General features: G+C 51.0%; 1 protein-coding gene across 1 annotated transcript in view; it reads left to right on the top strand.

Moving 5' to 3' along the window:
* The window catches only part of ASB2 (ankyrin repeat and SOCS box containing 2), a 48,586-nt gene that overhangs the window by 2,944 nt on the left and 24,683 nt on the right, over positions 1-20,959 (top strand). The window contains exons 2-3 of the mRNA XM_070357882.1: positions 11,630-11,906; positions 20,059-20,157. Coding sequence (XP_070213983.1) covers positions 11,701-11,906; positions 20,059-20,157 — 305 coding nt within the window. The 5' untranslated portion in view covers positions 11,630-11,700. The remainder of the gene's footprint in view (positions 1-11,629; positions 11,907-20,058; positions 20,158-20,959) is intronic.

Genomic DNA, 20,959 nt, shown 5'->3' with positions numbered 1-20,959 from the left:
GAGCCTGGTGGGCTACACTCCCTAGGGTCGCAAAGAGTAGGACACGACTGAAGCAATTTAGCATGCAAAGCCATACTTGGCTACGTGCGAGGGCTGGAGCAACAGTGATCAGAGGCTCAGACCTACACCAGGGAGCCCGGCCCCTTCTCATCCCCAGCCCAGGCTTCTGGCACAAGGCAAAGCCTGGCATTCGCTAAGCCCTGGGCAGAAACCGGGGCAGGGGTCTCGAGTACTCCATACGTGCCAGACCTGTATGCGCCGAGCCGTTGCTGTAGGAAAAAGTGAGGAGGTGGGCCCGGAGGGGCATGGGAGGGGGCTAGCTGTGCCAGGACCAGCCCCTTCAGGGCTGGGAGGTAAGAGACACGTCCTCCACTTGGGAGGCTGAGCAGAAGGTGACCCACGGGGCCTGGGGACTCAATAGCATGGGACCCAAAGATATAAAATGGAAACTTGGCATTCACTGATGCTTTTCTTAGCTGGTGCTCATGGCCCCGCCTCAGGCTGTGGGCCTTTAGGCCTGTGCAGAGTATGTGCTTCTCCTTGGAAAATGGAATATTTTCCAACAAAAAAGAGGAAAGAGGTTTTCCCCCCTTGTTTTTTCTTCTTCCCTGTCTCCCCCTCCCCCTATTTCTCTCCCCCTGTTTTGGGGGTAGCCTCTGCCTGCAGTTTGCAACAATCAATACATAATCTTCTAAAATGTCATCAGGGTCCTAAGCCCTGGTGAGCGATTCATCCTGATTCAGGTTGGCAAGCGGTGCTCAGCTCGTTTAGGACAGTCTTGGACTCCTCTGTGTACGCTGGACACAGAGGGTCTGGGGGCGTGGTGGCGTGGGAGCGGATGTAGCTTTGGGCACGTTCAAATCCCTGTTCGTCACCTCCTTCCTTGATGGCTTGGGCTGGTCGAACCCTGTCTCTGGGCCTCAGTTTCCCCTCCTGGGCTATGGGTCAGCAGTGGTCAGGTAACCTTCAACAGGTTACTTAGTAACAGGTCAGCTCAGTAACCTCCAACAACCCTCATGCAGCCTCAGAAATCTAGAGTCCTAGCTCCCGAGGGAAGCCAGGAGTGTGTATGTCACCAGCATCAAAGTTTCTGAGATCAGAAGAGCTGGGAGGGGCTTTAGAGGTTTAGAGTCTGAACAAAGGCTCAAATCCTAACAGTTGTGAGGCCCCAGACGCCAGCAGCCAGAGGCTTGTCAGCACTGCCGGTTGCAAAGGCCCACCCTGGGGCTCTAACCTGGGCCCCTCTGGGGGCCAAGCAAGATGGCCCGGATTCCACTCCCGCTCCCACCAGGGCCAGGTCAGCCCTTAGCAGAGACTTCCAGACTAACCCCTGCCCACTGCCCTAAGCGTTCAGTGTCAGAGAGTCTGATGAAAACATGGGCAGGGGGGGCTCTCTACCACTTACAATCTGGGTCTCAGTCTTCCCATCTGGGCAATGGGAAGAATCCTCCCCCAGTGCAGGGGTCTTGAGAAAGTCAAAAGGTGCAGTGTGTGAAATTGGCCAGGAAATGGTGCAGGGACACACAGCACCGGCTTTTTTTTTTTTTTTTTTTAGTTAGAGTGTAGTTGATTTATGATGTTTCAGGTGTACAGCAAAGTGATTCAGTTAATCACGTATATTGGGTTGACCAGAAAGTTCAGTAGACTTTTTTCATAACATCTTACAGAAAAATCCAAACGAACTCTTTGGTTAACCCGATATATGTATTGTTTCAGATTCTTCCGTTTATAGGTCGTTACAAGATATTAAATATAGCTCCCTGTACTATACAGAAGGTCCTGTTGTTCATCTGTTCTATACATAGTGGTATGAGCACCAGCCTTTTCTATGGTTTAGCTTTTAAAGCCTTAGGACCCGAGAAGGGAAGAGATGCTTTAATGTTTTACAAACAGGAGTCTCCAGCTAGAAGTGTTTCCTCAGATTTCCCAGGACCCCTCCGGATCTGGGGCAACAGCAGATCAGAAAGATTAAGCTTCATAAACTTATTGGGCTTCACAAGAAGTGGGGTTGAGAACCCTAGGGGCCAAGAAACCGTCCAGGCCAATTCCTCACTTCCTCATACGGCCCCAGGCTCACCAAGCAGTCAGAGGTTAGGACTGCCTCAGACTAAGGTCATGGAATGTTTGGGAGGCCCTGGAATACATCGATAGACAATTATATACTCATGTAACATATATGTATGTACATTTATAATATATTAATATACGAAAGTGAAAATGTTAATTGCTCAGTGCTGTCTGACTCTTTGCGACCGCATGGAATGTAGCCCGCCAGGCTCCTCTGTCCATGGGATTCTCCAGGCAAGAATACTGGACTGGGTTGCCATTTCCTCCTCCAGGGGATCTTTCCGACCCAGGAATTGAACTCAGGTCTTCTGCATTGCAGCCATACTCTATCATCTGAGCCAAGGAAGCCCCCTTTGAATGTATACGTATGTGTGTGTGTTTATATATATATAGCCTTCAGTTTAACCTGGCCCTTTATTCAAAGCTTACAAAATGACTAAAATCTGTTGGTTACATGGGATGAGGACTAGGTGTGAAGTCAGAAGATGTAGCCTCTGGTCTCTTCTTTGTCAATTTTGCCCTGCTTTTGCCTCAGTTTCCTCATCTGTAGAATGGGAACAAAAAACACCCTCATCATATATCTACCACGTGGCTCAAGCAGACAACGTTCAGGAGAGTGTAAATTAACTGCAAGGGGAGGCTTTAGGGCTGTGGTTCTCCCAGTGCTTGTTGCAGCGTCTGAAACACAGCGCTTTGCATAAGAGCTGACTCAGACAGTCCACACTCATACCTAAAACACGTAAGTCGACCCTGCCTGAAACACTCATCCTACCCTTACTACGTGCCAGCCCTATTCCAGGAAATAAGTGCTCACTAGACACCCTCTATTGTTGTTTGTAGGCGGTCACCTCACACATGAATTCAAACCCAGGATTAGAAGGAGTGGGACGGGCTGTGGGTCCTTCCAAAGTTCCCAGGACAGAAGGTCATATACGCAGGAAGGGAGGAGGTGGCGGGAGGGGCCCTGGGGAGTGAGGGATTTGGAAGTGGTGGGCAGAATCCATCCTGCACCCAGGCTGGGCTTGGGGAGGGCGTGACGATCTCCCTCCTTCCCAAGCTCTGAGCCCGTTACTCACCCCCGGGCCCTCCCAACAGGGTCCCACGGGGCTGCCTGGACTAATGTCCCTCCTAATCACAGCTGAGGGGAAAGCGGCTCACACGGAAACTGCCAACCGGGAAGGAGTTCCAGGTGACAGCATCTGGGCAGGAATGAGTCAGAGCAGAGAATCACAGCATCTCAGGAGCGTGGACTAGTGTTAGCAGGTTTTCCTGGGCTGCTGGCCACGTGCTAAGTGGCCTGCCCCCTGTTTATCCATGTTTTTCCATGTCACCTTGTTTCGTCTGACTGTACCTCTGTAGACCAGATGCTGCTATGTCTCCATTTTACAGAAGGGCAAAGTGAGGCAGAAGGGGTGGGAGCAACCTGCTTCCCATGACACGGCCAGCTCGTGGCAGAGCTGGCTTTGAACCCAGGCAGTCAGACATCTGCGGTCATGCTCTCTACCAAAAGCAGAGTCTTCTCACCATAGCTGTGCTTCCAAGGTTTGACCCAATCATTCATTCACCTGCCCGTCTGACATTTATTAAGTACCTACTGGGTACCTGGCCTTGGGTTAGGTCCTTGGGTTATGGCATGAATGTGACATGGCCCTGCTCTATGGACACCTTTGGACTCCCCAGGGAGCCAGGCCCACAGAGGGCAGTCAGAGTACTAGGAGAGGAGGGGTGCCCTTGAGGCAGCTCAGGGCTCCTCAGCCATCAGATCGGGGAGGCTTCCTGGTGAAGCCACAGGAAGGCATCTGGGACAGATAGTGAGTGGACGAGGAAGGAAAGGGAAGGCAGATGAGCGGAGGGCTGGAAGTGGCTTATCTGGGCTCTTACCTTTGACTCAGGTCCCCAGCAGAGTGCGAGCTTGGTGCCCTGGAAGATGCCTGCCAGGCCCTTTCCTGTCCCTGACACTCCCAGCCATGCTCCCAGCCCATTTCTACTAAGACATCAAGAAGCCACTCTTCCCACCCCAAACAGCCACAAAGACACCACCCCATCTGTGGGAACCCAGGCCCCTGCCGGCTCCCAGGCAGACCCTGGCTGTCAGGGAGCCTGGATTTGTGGGGAGGGGAAGGAACCAGAGGAAGAAGGACCACTTTTCAAATGCTATTATTTAATCCTCACTTCAGTCTTGCAAGAAGCCCATGTTTCTATGCCCATTTTACAGGTGTAGAAACTGAGGCCCAGCTTGGAAGAGCACCGACTGTGGATGGGCCAGGCATTGTGCTGAGTACTTTATTGTGTTAACACAAGAATCCCCATCACAGCAACTGTTACCCCCATTTTACAGATGCCACCTAGGAGAGGTGGGGGTTCCCCTGGAGCCAATGTTTGGGGACCCACAAAGGAGGAAAAGAGGGGCCCCCGGAAGCCTCGGTCTCCCCTATTCCAAGCTGGCTTTGGATGGGCCACGCTCAAACACTGCTCCCTCCGCAGGCCCCTAGCTTGACTGGCAGGGCCCACTGCACTCTCACTTTCCCTGGGAAAGGGCTATTTTTATCTCAATCAGCCTCCCAGAGGGTCCTGTGAGACCGCTGGCCTCTTTCCTGGACGCAGGCCCAGAAGGTGGCCCAGCCCCCAAGCCGAGGCCTCAGAAATCAAGCTGAGCAACACGAAGATGGGGAGAAACTGAGGACAAGAGAGGGGCAGGGTATCACCCAGGACTTCACCTCCTCACCCCCCCGTCACTCTGCCATGAAACAGGTGCTCTTATTAAGCTCACTGTAGGGACACCACTCTCATGGCAGAAAGCGAAGACCTGAAGAGCCTCTTGATGAAAGTGAAAGAGGAGAGTGAAAAAGTTGGCTTAAAGCTCAACATTCAGAAAACTAAGATCATGGCATCTGGTCCCATCACTTCATGGGAAATAGATGGGGAAACAGTGGACACGGTGGCTGACTTTATTTTGGGGGGCTCCAAAATCACTGCAGATGGTGATTGCAGCCATGAAATTAAAAGACACTTGCTCCTTGGAAGAAAAGTTATGACCAACCTAGATAGCATACTAAAAACCAGAGACATTACTTTGCCAACAAAGGTCCATCTAGTCAAGGCTATGGTTTTTCCAGTAGTCATGTATGGATGTGAGAATTGGACTATAAAGAAATCTGAGTGCCAAAGAATTGATGCTTTTGAACTGTGGTGTTGGAGAAGACTCTTGAGAGTCCTTTAGCCTGCAAGGAGATCCAACCAGTCCATTCTAAAGGAAATCAGTCCTGAATATTCACTGGAAATACTGATGCTGAAGCTGAAACTCCAATACTTTGGCTACCTGAACTGACTCATTGGAACAGACCCTGATGCTGGGAAAGATTGAAGGCAGGAGGAGAAGGGGACAACAGAGGATGAGATGGTTGGATGGCATCACCGACTCAATGGACATGAGTTTGAGTAAACTACTCAAACATGAGTTGGTGATGGAGAGGGAGGCCTGGTGTGCTGCAATCCATGGGGTCGCAAAGAGTCGGACATGACTGAGCGACTGAACTGAGCTGAACTGAACTAAACAGGTAGAGTAACTCAACTTCTAATAACAGGCAAAGCTGTGATTTGAACCCAGCCAGTGTCCCCAGAGGCTGTTCCCTAACAGCCCCTCAGGCTAAGGCTGGGGAGTCCCAACCACCTCGGGGAGACACCCCCGTGTCCTCGGCAGCAGCCCTAGCCTGTGACGGGGAAGCCCAGTGACGGGGAAGCAACCGGGCATCGCAGGCTTCCACACCAACAGCCGAGTCCCGTGCTAGGCCCGCTACGCCTGCGCCCTCTTAATTCTACCACCACCTCCTCACAACAGTCCTTACCAGTGACATTGTTTTTGCACATGAGGCTTCTAAAGGTGGGGAACTTACTCAAGGCTGAGGCTCTCCCAACCAAGTACTAACTAGGCCGAGATCAGATGAGACTGGGCTTGTTTAGGGTGGTGTGGCCACAGACAGACTGAGGATCTCAATGGGAAAATCAAGAGATGTCAGGTCCCACAGCGAAGATGGGGAAGCTCCTCTCCTTCAAGAACCTTCAAGGTCAACCCCCATCTGGGAAACTTCCCCTGCATGGGCTGAGAGCCTGACACTGTGCCCACTGTGCAGATGCCAGGCTGGAGGAGGATGGCAATATTATCCCTACCTGCTCAGAACCCCGTGAGTGCTGCTTACCTGGATCCGTGTCCCTGAAATTCCCAGAAGGAGCACTGGCTTTGAGGTAGGAAGCTTGGGCTCCAAAGCCCTATGTTCCAGCTGCCTGTCCTCATGCGACCCTTTCCCTTCCCCTTTCTGAATCGTAATTGCTTCATCCATCACACCCATGTGTGGGTATCAAGTACGTAGGGACATCAAGTCCTGGTGGAAGGCTCAAGGATGCAGAAGATTTAGTAAGTTAATTCAACAAAAAACGTTCTTACTTTCTCGGGCTGTTGTCAAGGCAATGCCATGAGATAAATGATAAAAGGGAAAGTCTCTGGATGCATCTCACCCATGGGGGTGGGGGATGGGGGATTGGGGAGTCTGGCATTAGTTGCAGGAGATGGCAGCTCCAGGTGGCATCACCTAGCTGCCCTCGCCTTCCTAGAAATCTGGTCAGGGAAGGGGTGCTTGTTGGAGCTGAGTGCTGTCCAGGTGCCTCTGAACCACCCACAGCAGGCTGCAGAGCCAATGGCTATCTTGGGGTGAAGGACTGGAGGGGTCTCCTCCCCACTGCCCGCACCTACCCAGCATAGGTATGGCTCCCACAACGTGGTGAAGTGTGTTGTCTCATTCCCATTTTTACTGATAAAGGAGCTGAAGCCCAGAAGGGGAAGTGACTTGACCAAGGTCACAAAGCTAGTAAGTTGAAGAATTGAAACTAGACCTAGAGTTCCTGACTCTCAGATCTGAGATCCTTCCACTCCTACCTGGGTCCCTATTCCCCCTGCTAAGCTCCATACCTATGGAGAATTTGTTGACGTGGCCATAGGGACCCCCAGGGACAAAGAGTTTGGGCTTCACTAGCACAGAGCTGACCAAACATCTCAATGAGCTGCAGAAATTTTAGAACAGGAAGAGCCCTTGGAAGACTTCTAGCCAAAACCCTCCTTTTGCAATGGGAAAACTGAGGCCCAGAGAGGGACAGGGATGTGGCTGAGGTCACACAGCGCTTGAGCATCGACTTGGAGACTATAACTCAGGAAAACTGAGGCCCAGAGAGGGACAGGGATGTGGCTGAGGTCACACAGCACTTGAGCATCGACTTGGAGACTGTAACTCAGGAAAACTGAGGCCCAGAGAGGGACAGGGATGTGGCTGAGGTCACACAGCACTTGAGCATCGACTTGGAGACTGTAACTCAGGAAAACTGAGGCCCAGAGAGGGACAGGGATGTGGCTGAGGTCACACAGCACTTGAGCATCGACTTGGAGACTGTAACTCAGGTCTCTGACTCTTAGTCCAGTGCTCTCCCCCCTGGCCACTGGCCTGGAGCAGAGGGATGCCCGCAGGTGGAGGCATCAAAACAGGCCAGGCACTGGGCGTCTGTACTTCTGGTCAGGTAGCACCACAGTTACTGAGTCTCTGCCTTGTTCCAAGTCAGGGGTAGAGCTGGACTCCAGGCCTGGAAAAGCCAAGGCAGGGACCTTAGGCACAGGGTAGCAAGGGAGGCGTGGGAAGCAGGGTCTGGCCCAGACGGCTGTGGGGACCACCTGGCTGCACAGTGCCAGTGACAGAGGGCAGGATCTAGTCCATCCTGCCATTTAACAGATGGAAAAACCAAGGGCCCAAGAGACGAAGATGCTCATGGCTGAGCTGGGAAATTTACCCAAGTCTCTTTGATTCCCAGTCTTGAGCTATTTATACAATAAGCAAAACTGATGTTGTTGCTGCTGCAAAATAATAATAATGGTAGAGGTAGGAGATCAGGTGGAACTTTATAGGCCAACAGTTGTTACTCTTAGGGCTGTGACAGTAATTGTGTGTATGTGTGTGTGTGTACGTTCAGTCGCTACCTCATGTCTGAGTCTTTGGGACCACATGGACTGTAGCCTTCCAGGCTCCTCTGTGCATGGGATTTCCCAGGCAAGAATACTGGAGTGGGTTGCCATTTCCTTCTCCAGGGATCATCCCAGATCAGGGATTAAATCCAGTCTCTTGCATTGGCAGGTAGATTCTTTTTTTTTTTTTTTTTTACTTTATTTTATTTATTTTTTTAAATTTTATTTTATTTTTAAACTTTACATAATTGTATTAGTTTTGCCAAATATCATAATGAATCCGCCACAGGTATGCATGTGTTCCCCATCCTGAACCCTCCTCCTTCCTCCCTCCCCATACCATCCCTCTGGTTCGTCCCAGTGCACTAGCCCCAAGCATCCAGTATTGTGCATCGAACCTGGACTGGCAACTCGTTTCATACATGATATTTTACATGTTTCAATGCCATTCTCCCAAATCTTCCCACCATCTCCCTCTCCCACAGAGTCCATAAGACTGTTCTATACATCAGTGTCTCTTTTGCTGTCTCGTACACGGGTTATTGTTACCATCTTTCTAAAGTCCATATATATGCGTTGGTATACTGTATTGGTGTTTTTCCTTCTGGCTTACTTCACTCTGTATAATAGGCTCCAGTTTCATCCACCTCATTAGAACTGATTCAAATGTATTCTTTTTAACGGCTGAGTAATACTCCATTGTGTATATGTACCATAGCTTTCTTATCCATTCATCTGCTGATGGACATCAGCTACCAGGTAAGCCCCGGTGACAGTCATGGGAAGAATATTTACCAAGGACTCAGCCCGTGTCCTCATCCCTTGCCCCTCCTCCACCCCGGATGGTGCTCCCCTACCCGACTTGTGCTTTATCACCGCTCATTCTGCCAAGTGATGGTCCCCAGTCCCCCGTGGAGCTCTTAGAAAAAGAGTGACACCCAGGCCACACACCAGAATCCAGAGATTCTGACGCAATGGGTCTGAGATGAGGCCCAAACACAATCCTTTATAGAGAACCAATCTTATATACTTTTAAAGTAGACATATTATTGTGGTATAATGTACTCACAGAGAAGCGTACAGATCACTTGAATTGCTCCAAGGATTCAAAGGGAACCAACCGATAGTAAACCACTTAGATCAAGAAATACAGGGGACTTCCCTGGCAGTCCAGTGGTTAGGACTTCCCCATCCAATGCAGGGGGTGCAGGTTCGATCCCCAGTCAGGGAACTAAGGCCCCACATGCCTCAGGGCCAACAAGCCAACACATAAAACAGAACCAAAATTGTAACAAACTCAACAAAGACTTTTTAAATGGTCCTCATCAAAAAAAAGTCTTAAAAAAACACCGTGTAACCGGCCCCCTTCATGGTCCTTCTCACTTTGTTAACTCCTAAAGGTAATCACTCTCCATTGCCTGTTCTTGAACTTTATACAAGTTGAATGGTGTGTGTATATTCTTTATTATCCGATTTCTTTTGCTCAGTTTGGCTCATGAGACTCATCCTGTTATTGTGTATAGCGGCGATTTGAGTGTTTCAAATCACGTGAATATACCAGAATGTAGTAATCCATTCAAATGCTGATAGACATTTGGGGAGTTTCCACGGGGTTATTATGAACAGTGCTGCTATGGATATTCTTGAACTTGCCTTTTTGTACACAAGTCTCGGACGTAGAGCCTGGAGTGGGGATTTGAGGATCAAAGGAAATAAATATGCTCAGCATTAGCAAATGTCATCCCATTTTGACACTCCTGCCAGGAGTAGGGAGCATCCTGGTTTCTCCACATCCTCTCTAACCCTCATCATTTCCCATCTTCTCTTGAGCCATTCTGGTGGGTATATAGCGGTATTACATTGGAGTCTTGAGTTACATTCTCCCCAGATACTTAGGAAGTGAAGTGCCCTTACCTCTGGTGGTTGGCCATTTAGCTCTTTTCTTTGTGAAGTGCCTGGCATAGTCTTTTGAGTATCAGTTATCTAGAGCCACAAGAATCCTACATAACACAGCACCCCCAATAAGAATTCATTCTCAGGAATTCCTTGGTGGTTCAGTGGTTAGGACTCCATGATCTTAATGAGGAGGGCAGGGGTTCAATTTCTTGTTAGGGAACTAAGATCCCACAAGTTACTTGGTGCAGCCAAAACAAGGGGAAAAAAAAGAGTTTATTCTGGTGTTCTGCGTCTGCAGGTCGATGGGCTGATCTAGGCCAGGCCAGGCTGGGCTACTGAGCTTCAGGCTGCAGGCCCACTGGACACAGCTCCTCTATGCGGGTTGGGCTAAGGCTGCCCCAAGTGAGTTCACTCTGGGGCCCAGCTAAAGGGCAATGGCTCCGGGGGGAGTCCTGGAGCTGGCAGAGGAGCGAGTGCCACTGCCCATGCGCGTGTCAACTGGCTGCTTTATCATGTCCACCAATATTCACTGTCCAGAGCAAGCTACAAGGCCAAGCCCAATCTCAGCGGGGAAGGACAGGGGAACAATCTGCCTCTGAGGGGAAGAGGAAGGTGAATATTTGCTGAGCAAACCAAATTACAGCCCTGGTATTTTGCATATTTTTTTTAAAAGACCTTATATGACTCTAATCTTCAATCAAGGCTCAGAACCACTGACCTAGAGTCACACTGCATGTCAGCCAGTCAAAACAAAAGTCAGGCCTAGCTGATTTGGCCTCATTTCCTTAAAGCAGTTGACTCAAGCAAAGTCCATTTCACCTTTAGGCTTTTTTTTTTTTTTTGAGAAGACAGTCCCTGGATTAACATGGCAAGTGATTTTAACAACTGGTTTTTAACTAGAGCATATGATTCATCTCTAATAATCACAACTCTAGTACAGGGCAGAGAAGTGGGGAATTAGGTGTTGTGGATAATTGGAAGGAAGGAATGTGAGCACAGTTGTGTAAGTGCCGTGATGGCAGGGATTCTGTCGTTGGTATTGTTATATCACCAAAGCTTAGAAGAGTGCTCAGTAAATAATCTCTCAATTAATGATGCATGCATACATGCATAGATAGGCTGTCTGGGATGGAAAAATAAACCGTGGATGAGTGGATGGTTGGTTGAATACATAGATGTATAGGTGGCTGAATGGATAAATGACTGGGTGGGGGACAGACAAATACATCAGAGGTTGAATAGTGGAGAGATGGGTGAATGACTGGATGGTTGGATAGACAGATGAGTGGATGGATAGGAGCATGGATGGTTGGATGGACAGATTATTAGAAGGTTGGACAAATGGATGGTGAGGTGAACGAATGGGAGGGTGAATGGATAAATGAGTGGGTAGGTGGACAGCTAGATCCAAGAGAGGATGAATAATTGGACAGGTGGGTAGTTGGTTGGATGGATAGTCAGGCAGGCAGACTGATGAATAGAGGAGTGGATGGATGGTGGATGGATGGATGGATAGGTGAATGGGTGATTGGGTAGATCATATGACAAAACGAAAGGATGAAACATGATTGTGTGATTGCTGCAAGAAAGCATAGCCTTCCCTGTGTCTAAACACAGCTACTTTCCAAACTCTTAGTTACCAGGATGGCTTTGATCTCCTCACAGAGTTTTCTGGTTTGATGCTTGCTCCTCCCTGCTGAGTGTCTTCTGGAGGCGGAGGTGAGGCGTGGAAGAGGATGGCCACGGAGATCAGTGCTCGGGGCAGACCGCGCGCCATTGGGCAAGAGGAATACAACCTGTACAGCAGCCTGAGCGAGGACGAGCTGGTCCAGATGGCCATTGAGCAGAGCCTGGCTGACAAGACTCGGGGCCCAACCACCACTGAGACCACTGTGCCCACACGTGTCAACCGTGAACCCGCCCACTTCTATCCATGGACCAGGTGAGCAAGGGGCATCCAATAGGGTGCAGATCCCAAACACTGTTAAGCCAAGACCAAAGTAGCCTGGTCTCTAAGCTGTATTTTCACACTGTAATGACTTACAGTTGTTATCTAAGCTTACTGAGCTCTGAAGGTGCCAGGCACTGCCCTGGGTGCTCTACGCACTTTGCCTCATTTTATCCTCTTAAGGACCTTCTAGGAATCTCTGTGCTATATCCCATTTTAGAGATAAGGAAACTGAAGCTCAGGGCTGAGTGACTAGTCCAGGGTCACACAGCTGGCAGATTGTGTGGCAGACGTTGAACCTATCTGGTTCCAAAGCCCATAGCTTAGTCTTGCTTCACTGGCTTTATGATTGGATGCAGTGGAACTGAGGTGCTGAATCTGGCGAGTTTACAACCCTATCTATGCTGTCTCCCTGGAAATACATGTCTGAGAAGCAGTAATATCTGCCTGGCAAAGCCATCTTGCCTTCTGTTCTGGCTCCCCCATCTCGATATGACCTCATCATCCCATTAGCCGGACCATCTACAGCAGCGCCAGGTTGCATCAGAAGAACTATGATGTGGGCCTCAACTGTAATTTCACAGATGCAATTTGACTATCCCAAGAGCCACACTAAAAAGTAAAGAGAAACAGATGAAATTAATTTGAATCTAAAATACTATCATTTCCAAATGTCATTAATATGAAGCTTACCAATGAGATATTTACATGCCCTTTCCTTTCAAGTCTCTGGAAGTTAGTGTGTATTTTATGTTCACAGCCCATCTCAATTCAGACTAGCCACATCTCAAGGGCTCACTAGCTGTATGTGGCTACATGCTGGACATGTAGCATGTCCAGAGACAAATCTAGACACCTACCCCCTTCATAGGAGATGAGAGGCAGGGAGGTAATTAGGATCTTAAAATGGCACTGGATCTTATAATGCTTTTAGAAAAGAAGCATATACATTTTAAAAAAATGCTTTTGCTCAGCATGGAGTCCAAGTCAAGTGTGTATTTGTAGGAATTTTTAAAATTTTTATTTTTATTATTTTTTTAACACCAGAAACATTTTGTAATGGAGTATAGCCTATTAACAATTGGGGTATAGTTGTGATAATTTCAGGTGAACAGTAAAGGAACTCAACCATACTTATACATGTGTCCATTCTCCGTGGGGATAGGAAGTGATATAACACTTGTGTGGGTGTTACCTTGAGGCATGGGCCTCAAATCTTATTGTCTTCAACAGCCAGTTGACTTCCTGTGTGACCTCGGGCAAGTTACTTAACCTCTCTGAACCTCAAACAATAATAGTAATAACAGCAGCAACAATAAACAGACTTTCTGATGCCCAGAACCAGTGGATAGGGATGAAGGTGGGTGATGGTACACCTTGACCCTGTCCCCTGATGAAAGGGTGACTTTGGCCTTTTGGAGGCTAGACCACTTTTGCCAGGCAGGCTGAGCAAAGGCCTGGGATGCGCACCACTCAGGTGTCCCTTCTCTAAAGGGGCAGGCAGGCATAAGGAAGTCCCATCCTGGGACTCCATCTGAAATGCAGAAGTCCAAAGCCAAGATTGTGATGGCTCATGTTCTAGAAGCTCTGGTTCCTGTTCTGGCCGGTTCAGCCTAAGTCAGACCACAGGTTCCTCTTTCTCAGGGGGATCAGATAGAGAGAAGAGCATCCTCCCCTCATCCTAGCTGCAGCACAAACCACGTAACCTGGGGCCACCTCTGCAGCCTTCTCCTGTGTGGGAACCACCCCCAGGATTCCTGGGGACCCTTGAAAATATTAGCACTGGGCCCTGACCTCCTTCTTCTTCTCGGGGTAGGAAGAAGAGGCCCACTGTGGGGTGTAAACATTTATCCTGAGAAAAAACCTCTCACACAGCAGGGAAAGGACTTATGCGGGGCCACGTGATCCTCACCTAAGACCCAGGCAGAGTCATGCAGGGCAGGAGGACTGAGCCTGCCTCTCCGCACCCAGGAGGTGACCTGCAGCTGCCTGGGTTCTGTTCTGCCCTTTCGTCTCTGAAAGGAGGCAGAGCTGCTGGGAAAGCAAGTCCCTTTCATGGGACTTTTAATGAAATTCTTCTCTCCTGCCCGGCAAGCTCAGCCCACAGGCGTTCACCTGACCCTGAGAGAAGCCACGGAAGGTGGATGTCTCGGGGTCCAGTTTACATGTGACAATGCAGGCGCCCCACAGGTCCAGGACCCAAACCAAGGTCTGACCCGCCCTGAGTTTCAGACACTTAGCCAGCTGTGCTGATGGTACAGAGGCCTCTGTTTCCTGTCCCTCCTCCACTTCCAAGGGCCTCTTCCCCACTGAGATTTAGGGTCCCACCCCGACAAGAGACATATGGACTTGCGTTCAGACACAGCCTGAGAGTAAGTATAGGGCCCAAGAGAGTCCTTGAACACATTTATCCCCGAATATCACCGTGTCCATCTAAGTGCACCCACAGCACGTCTAGAAGGCGGGCATCACATATGCCCTCAGAGGCTCCCCGTGGCCAGCCCCTCTTCATCTTTGAGCAGGCTCCCCGACCAAGCAGGTTGCATTTTTACTTTCCTGGCTGTTTACTTCGCTGCCCTGACAATGACTTACAGCTTCTATCTTTTTATTTCTGCCGTTCACCTGTGAACTCCTTGAAGGCCGGAGTTCTTCTTTCCTGTGAGGCCCCGTGTCTAGCACATGGGGCTTGACCTGTGGCAACACCACAGAGCTCTTTGTAGGCGGATGAATGGGTTAATGCAGACCTGAGTGAGGCGGTGGCTGATCAGACCGGAAAGAGAAGGGGGTGTAGAGTGGGTTCGGATCCTTCCTCTGTCACTACTGGCTGTGTGACCTCAGGCAAGTGCTTGACTTTTCTGAGCCCCAGCAGCCTTATCCCTAAAATGGTAATAACAAAACTTGCCTAGGCTCACCTGGCACCTTTTCTTATGAAAAGCAAATCAGATGAGGTAGGTGTTGAAGTCCCCCGCAACATCCTGCTGCCTGAACGACTTCCCCCCACTTCCTCCCTGCGTACCCCGACTGCTCATCTCATGACAGCCTCCGTTTCCTGGACAAGCTTTTGTGTCACTGTAGGAAGACATTATCTGGCCTCCTGAGAGTGTCCCCAGTGACACTGTGTGACCTCCTTGGGGACAGGGAACAGATATTACTCACTTTTGTATCCTCAGTTCAGTTCAGTCCAGTCGCTCAGTCGTGTCTGACTCTTTGTGACCCCATGAATCACAGCACACCAGGCCTCCCTGTCCATCACCAACTCCCAGAGTTCACTCAGACTCACATCCATCGAGTCAGTGATGCCATCCAGCCATCTCATCCTCTGTCGTCCCCTTCTCCTCCTGCCCCCAATCCCTCCCAGCATCAGAGTCTTTTCCAACAAGTGCCTGGCAAAGAGCCTGGATCACTGTAGATGCCCAGTGAATGTTGTTATGCAGATCAGTGTACTTTGAATCCAATAAAATTCTCTAGAAATACAATTTATTGTTACCTGCTTGTGACCAAAATGGCAAATGTGGACATAAAGATCAACTGGTGCTTTGGGATCCTAGAAATGAAAGCCAGCTCAGCACTTCAGAGAAATATAATATTCCCTCTTAAAGTCATTGTCCAATTTGCCTCTCTTCTACCACAGGGTAAAGGGTTGAACCATGATCCCTGAACCCAAGGTAAAGGGTTTGGCTTGAATATGTACGACGATCATTTGCCAAACCTTGGCCCACTGAGGACTCTCCCTGAATGGAAGAGGAACTTTCTATACAATAAAGAAGCAGGATTCTTGCACTCATGAAGCAGGAAGTCCAGGGTTACCGAAATGAACCAGTTCAAATGGGTCTAGAAAGCTGGGTCTTCCAGTTTTCAAACTTCTGCATTTTATTTAAGGTTACATTTCTAAGAAAATGAAAGCATGAGGCAGGAACTTGCTTGAGCTGATGTATGCACAGCTGCAAACAATTCAAATAAGCCACTTTTACTATACAACTATGATGTTCCACTTCATTCTTGGCACTTGTATGTAAATCAGGCCTGGTCCCTGCTTTCCTTAAGTTTGCAGTCTAACGAGGGCAAGGCTCAGAGGTACATAATGACTGAATAGGATGGATGCAACAAAGAGGCTTGCTTCAGTGTCAGAGGGACACAGGAAGAGTTGATCTATTTCTTAGTCTAGGAGGTGGGCTTTGCAGGATGAATAGGAGTTTGTCAAACAGGCTAGAGGAAGTGAACCTCTCTGAGCCTCAGTTTCCTCATCTGCAAAAGGGAGCCAATTATATTGCCTTCACAAAGTGGTCTAGAGGATGAAATGAAGTACTCTGTGCCACATGCCTATCATAAGACTCGGTATACAGCAAGCTCTCTATGAATCTTAGCCTTTGATGGGAAGGCAGAAGTTGCTGCAGTCGGAACTCACATTCTCCTCTACCTGTGAGTCCTTTCTGGCCAGCCCAGGAAGGATGAGTTGGCCAGTGGATGAGAGGGAAGCAGAACCCTCATGGGTGGCATGGGCATGGAGGTAGTGACCTCATGTGAGCTCTCCCTCTCTGTAACCATGAGTAGAGAGGGCTGGTTTTCCAGGAATCTGAGGTCTTGGCCTATAACCACACAGCACCAAGATTGCCATAGAGGGTATTACCCTTTCAAAGGTTTTTGTTTGCTTGTTTTGTAATATTCATTGAAATTTATCAAGCAACTACTGCGTGCTTCCCTGGGGGCTCAAACAGTAAAGAATCTGCATGCAATGCAGGAGACTCAGCTTCGATCCCTGAGTCAGGAAGATCCTCTGGGGAAGGGAATGGCTACCCACACCAGTATTCTTGCCTGGAGAATCCCATGGACAGAGGAGACTGGCAGGCTATAGTCCATGGGGTTGCAAAGAGTCAGACACGACTGAGCGACTAACACCTGACCTGTGCCAGACCCTGTACTCATGACACCTGTGCTGGACACAGGGTTCGTGTAAGGACCAGATGAGAGAGCAGGTATCAGATGCTGCTTGTTAGGGTGGCAGGCACAGGGAAGAGTCTTGTTATCAGCTCCCTCCGCTATTAAGATGCCTGCTTGCCACCTGCGTTTACCCAGGTCCAGGCCAAATTAACACCCTTCCTGGGACTGTCCTGGGCGTCTCGTTAACTCTGACAGGACTCACTGAGAAGTTAGGAGACCTTGTCATCACTGCCCGGCTCCCCACTCTCACCGAGCCTGACCCGTGTCTGAAGCCAGAATCAGGATGCGCTGGATTCCAGGACAGGGACCTGGCTATGGTGACACTCCCCCAACCCCGACCTGCCTGCCCACACAGAGGACGGGGGACCCTTCCTGGGCCCCTTCCAGGTCATGACCTGTGCCCACATCCTGCCAGGTCCCTCTCACCTCTGATGACTCAGCCCTGGTGGTTTTCTCTGCTGGGAATTTCCCTGCTCCAGACCTGAGGGGAAGTGGGGTCAGCAGGCTTGATCAGAAAGAACATGGAACCCAGTTGGGACCCCGCATGCTTTCCAGCTCTGAGCACTCACCCTATCTGCCCCTCCAGCCCAGTTAACGCCTGATTTCAGAGCCCCCAGAGTGAGTCCTCCAGCCTCTCTCCCAGCCCCTCCCCTGCAGCCTGGTGGTGGTGGGTGTCCTGGCCCCCCAACACTGTAGATCTCTGAACATCTTGAGGATCACATCAATGATCTGCACCACTCGGGGCCTAGTGCAGGGCGTGGGACCAGCAGGAGCTGGGAAGGTCTCCTGGAAACAAACCTGGTCTATCTGTTTCCTCCTCCGCCTGTGGGAGCAATCCGCCCCCTGCCTCCATCCAGGGAGCTGGGAGGATGGAAAGAAGGTGCTGCCCTGAGACTTCATGAGGGAAAGTCACTGTCACCACCTCGCTGCCACCCCCACCAGCCTCGCCATCCCTTTCTTGCTGTTACGTTTACGCCATCAGTGAAATGTCCTCATTTCAGGGTGGGAGTGGGCTGCTATCAATGCTTTTTACCTGGCTAAAATCAGTCTAACAGCAAAAAGTGATGAGGCCACACATGGACCCATGATGAGAGTGACTGGGTCCCCAGGACCACGCAGATGTAGAAGCCCAGGGCTTTGTCATGACCCTCGGGCTGGGGACTGCCGCTGTGCCCAGAAGTCTCCCCTTTTCAGGGCCAGGAGTAAAGAATATACCAGCCAATACAGGAGACTCGAGCTCGATCCCTGAGTTGGGAAGATTCCCTGGAAGAGGAAAAGGCAACCCACTCCAGTATTCTTGCCTGGAGAATCCCCATGGACAGAGGAGCCTGGCGGGCTACAGTCCACAGGGTTGCAAAGAGTCAGACACGACTGAGCGACTGAGCACATACACACGCAGCACGTGCAGCAATGATGCTGAAGCAGCAGCTCTTGGGGCTGGGGGAGAGGACCCTGGCAGCCAGGCTCTGAGCCCCCTCGCCAGGACATGGCCTTCGATGTGTATGACCTCCTGAGTCTCCACGTGAGTTCACTGCAGTGAAAGCTCCATGACCACCACAGCAGCGAGGGGACCCCTGGTCTGGTCCCGCCTCCTCATTTTGCAAAAGAGGAAACTGAGGCACAGAGGGGTGGGGGCTTGTTCCCAGTTGCAGGGCTTGTCAGTGTGGTGGACTGCGGGCCAGAGAGGGGATAAAGGGGTGGGAGAGAGGGAAGAGACCAAGGCTCTGGGGAATAGAGCCCATCGTCAGAGCTCCACGGACAGGCAGGCAGCAACTTCACAGCTGAGTGTGGGCCTGGGGCAGTTTCTCACTTCTTGGAGCCTCAGCCTCCATGTCTAGACAAAGCAGTGGCATTGACACCCACTCTAGCGTTCGTGGCACCATACTCGGCCTCACAGTGCTCAGGAACAGGTGTGGGAGAAGGCAGGTGGGAAGTGATGACCGTCCTGCAGTGATGAGCCACGTGGGACAGGTGCTGGCATCCTGCCCGTCTCTCTGCCCCTCACCCTTCCCTGTGTCCCCACCTGGCTGAGGGTGCCCACAAAATCTGCAGGGCCTACGATTCCAGCACCTCCGTGGCCCACAGGGGGCTGGTCACCTGTACCAGCATCCTCCCCAATCCTTCAGGGCACCCCAAGAAGGGCACAGGACACCAGACTGGGTCCTCTTGGGTGTCCATGGCCCCAGGGCCCCCAACCTGCTGGAAGAGGGGCCAGCAAGCCCTGTTCCCATGCCAACTCCAACCAATTCGGATCTGTACAGAGGCCACCACCCCTCCTTTTGACCCTCCTGTCCTTACACGGGGGAGCCTGGTGGGCTGCCGTCTATGGGGTCACACAGAGTTGGACACGACTGAAGCAACTTAGCAGCAGCAGCAGCAGTCCTTACAACAGCCTGGGGTGGGGGTAGGAAAACTGAGCCCAGAGAGACGAAATCATGATATGATCAATGGTGGACACGTGTCGAGCCCTGTGCCCGGCCCTCTGATAAGCCCTTTACACCATTCACGCACTCAGGCCTCACCAGACTGAATCCCAGAGAAGGGGTACCTGTTCAAGGTCACACAGCCAGGAAGTACCAGAGCTGGATTTGAACCCATGTCGGTCTGACTCCAAGCCCTGGCTCCCATGACTCTCATGCATCCTTCTGATATGCCCTATGCAGTGTTGGTTCTGACCCTGGGATGGCAAGGCCCTCTAATGAGGAGCCGGCGAGGTGGGAGTGGGTCACTGACCTGGCTTGGCGCCCCAGCTTTGCTCTCCTTGTCCCCCACCCCAGTGCATTTCTTGTCCATCTCTTGTTGGGACCCAGCCCAGCCTGCCCCAAGACTGAGCGCTTTTCATCCTGGGACCTGCCACTGACTACTCACATCTTCTGGGTGAAGAATGTCACCTTGCTTCATATCTGCCTCCCGCGTGGTTGGCTGGGGAGGGGGACCTGGGGCGTGGGGTGAGGTTAACCTCATTGTTGTCTTATATGGTCATTTAAATCTCCCAGGGCTTCCTCCAAGGGCCAAAAATAATCTGGAGACACAGCAGCTGCGTCCAGACACAGGGAGGACCCGGCCATCTGCTTTGGTTCAGAGCCCTGTATCTGTCTGTCAGTCTCCCCCGCGCTCTCCCTCCATCCTCGTTCCTGCCTCCAGCCATGACCCGCTTCTCATACACGGAATACTTTTCCCTCTTTCACTCCTGCCCTGCACCCTCCAGGTCCGCTGTGTCTCCTGAGAGCGCCCCGACCTCAGCCCCCAAGGGCCTGTTCCAGGAGGTTATGCAGAAATACAACCGCAGCAAGTCCTCCCAGCTGGCGTAAGTGCCCCCCGCCATGGCCCCCAGACCATCCAAGCTCACTCTTCTCCAGACTGGGGTTGGGGGTGGAAGGCAGGCCCACGGGCCCCAGGAAGGGACAGCCCCCCACCAGACACACACCTCTTCCAGGTATGTCCCCCTGAGACTCAGAGGCTCCAGCCAAGCTGGGCTTGGTGGTCACAGACTCTATCCTCCAGGACCTGCCAGCCAGGCTGAGCTTGTGATTAACCCCTGGGTACGCCGCCCCCTCCAATGGGCCCTGAATACTGGAGTCACCCCACAGGGCTCTGAACCTGGGGACCCAGTGAGAGGGAGACTGGGGAGACAGCCCCAGGACCCCAGAGGCTCAGAGCTGAGGCTGATGAATCTGCTGCTCGTCTGTCTCACTTTCCCCCTGCCATCAGCGTGGGTCTGTCTGAGCATATCCACAAAGCCCACACCCACAAGTTCGGTTTTGCTTTGTTGCTTTTATTTATTAAGTGCCAGGTGCTAAAACAGAGAAACAATCTGAGCCACAGGAGGGGCTGTCTTTGCCTAGTACTAGGATGCTGGGCTAGGCGTGTCCTTGAAAATAGCTCTGTGCGAGTTCTGTCTCTGCTCCCCCATATCAACCCTAGAAGCAGCTAAAAGCCAAAGAGGGGTCCCATCGCTGGAGACCCTGTATCCTTGATCAGTTACGTTGTGGAGAGGAGGTGACTGGCCAATGCTTTGCTTCTTCTTCTCAGCCCTTCACAAGCCCTATCCCACCTCTTCCTTGGTGCTGCAGGTAGGATTGTGATTGTCTGGAGGAGCGAGACCCAGC

This window comes from Bos mutus, chromosome 21 (assembly GCF_027580195.1).
Source record: "Bos mutus isolate GX-2022 chromosome 21, NWIPB_WYAK_1.1, whole genome shotgun sequence".
Classification (NCBI taxonomy): domain Eukaryota; kingdom Metazoa; phylum Chordata; class Mammalia; order Artiodactyla; family Bovidae; genus Bos; species Bos mutus.
The sequence above is the reverse complement of the archived record's forward strand: the minus strand, read 5'-3'. Positions and strand labels throughout refer to the sequence as shown.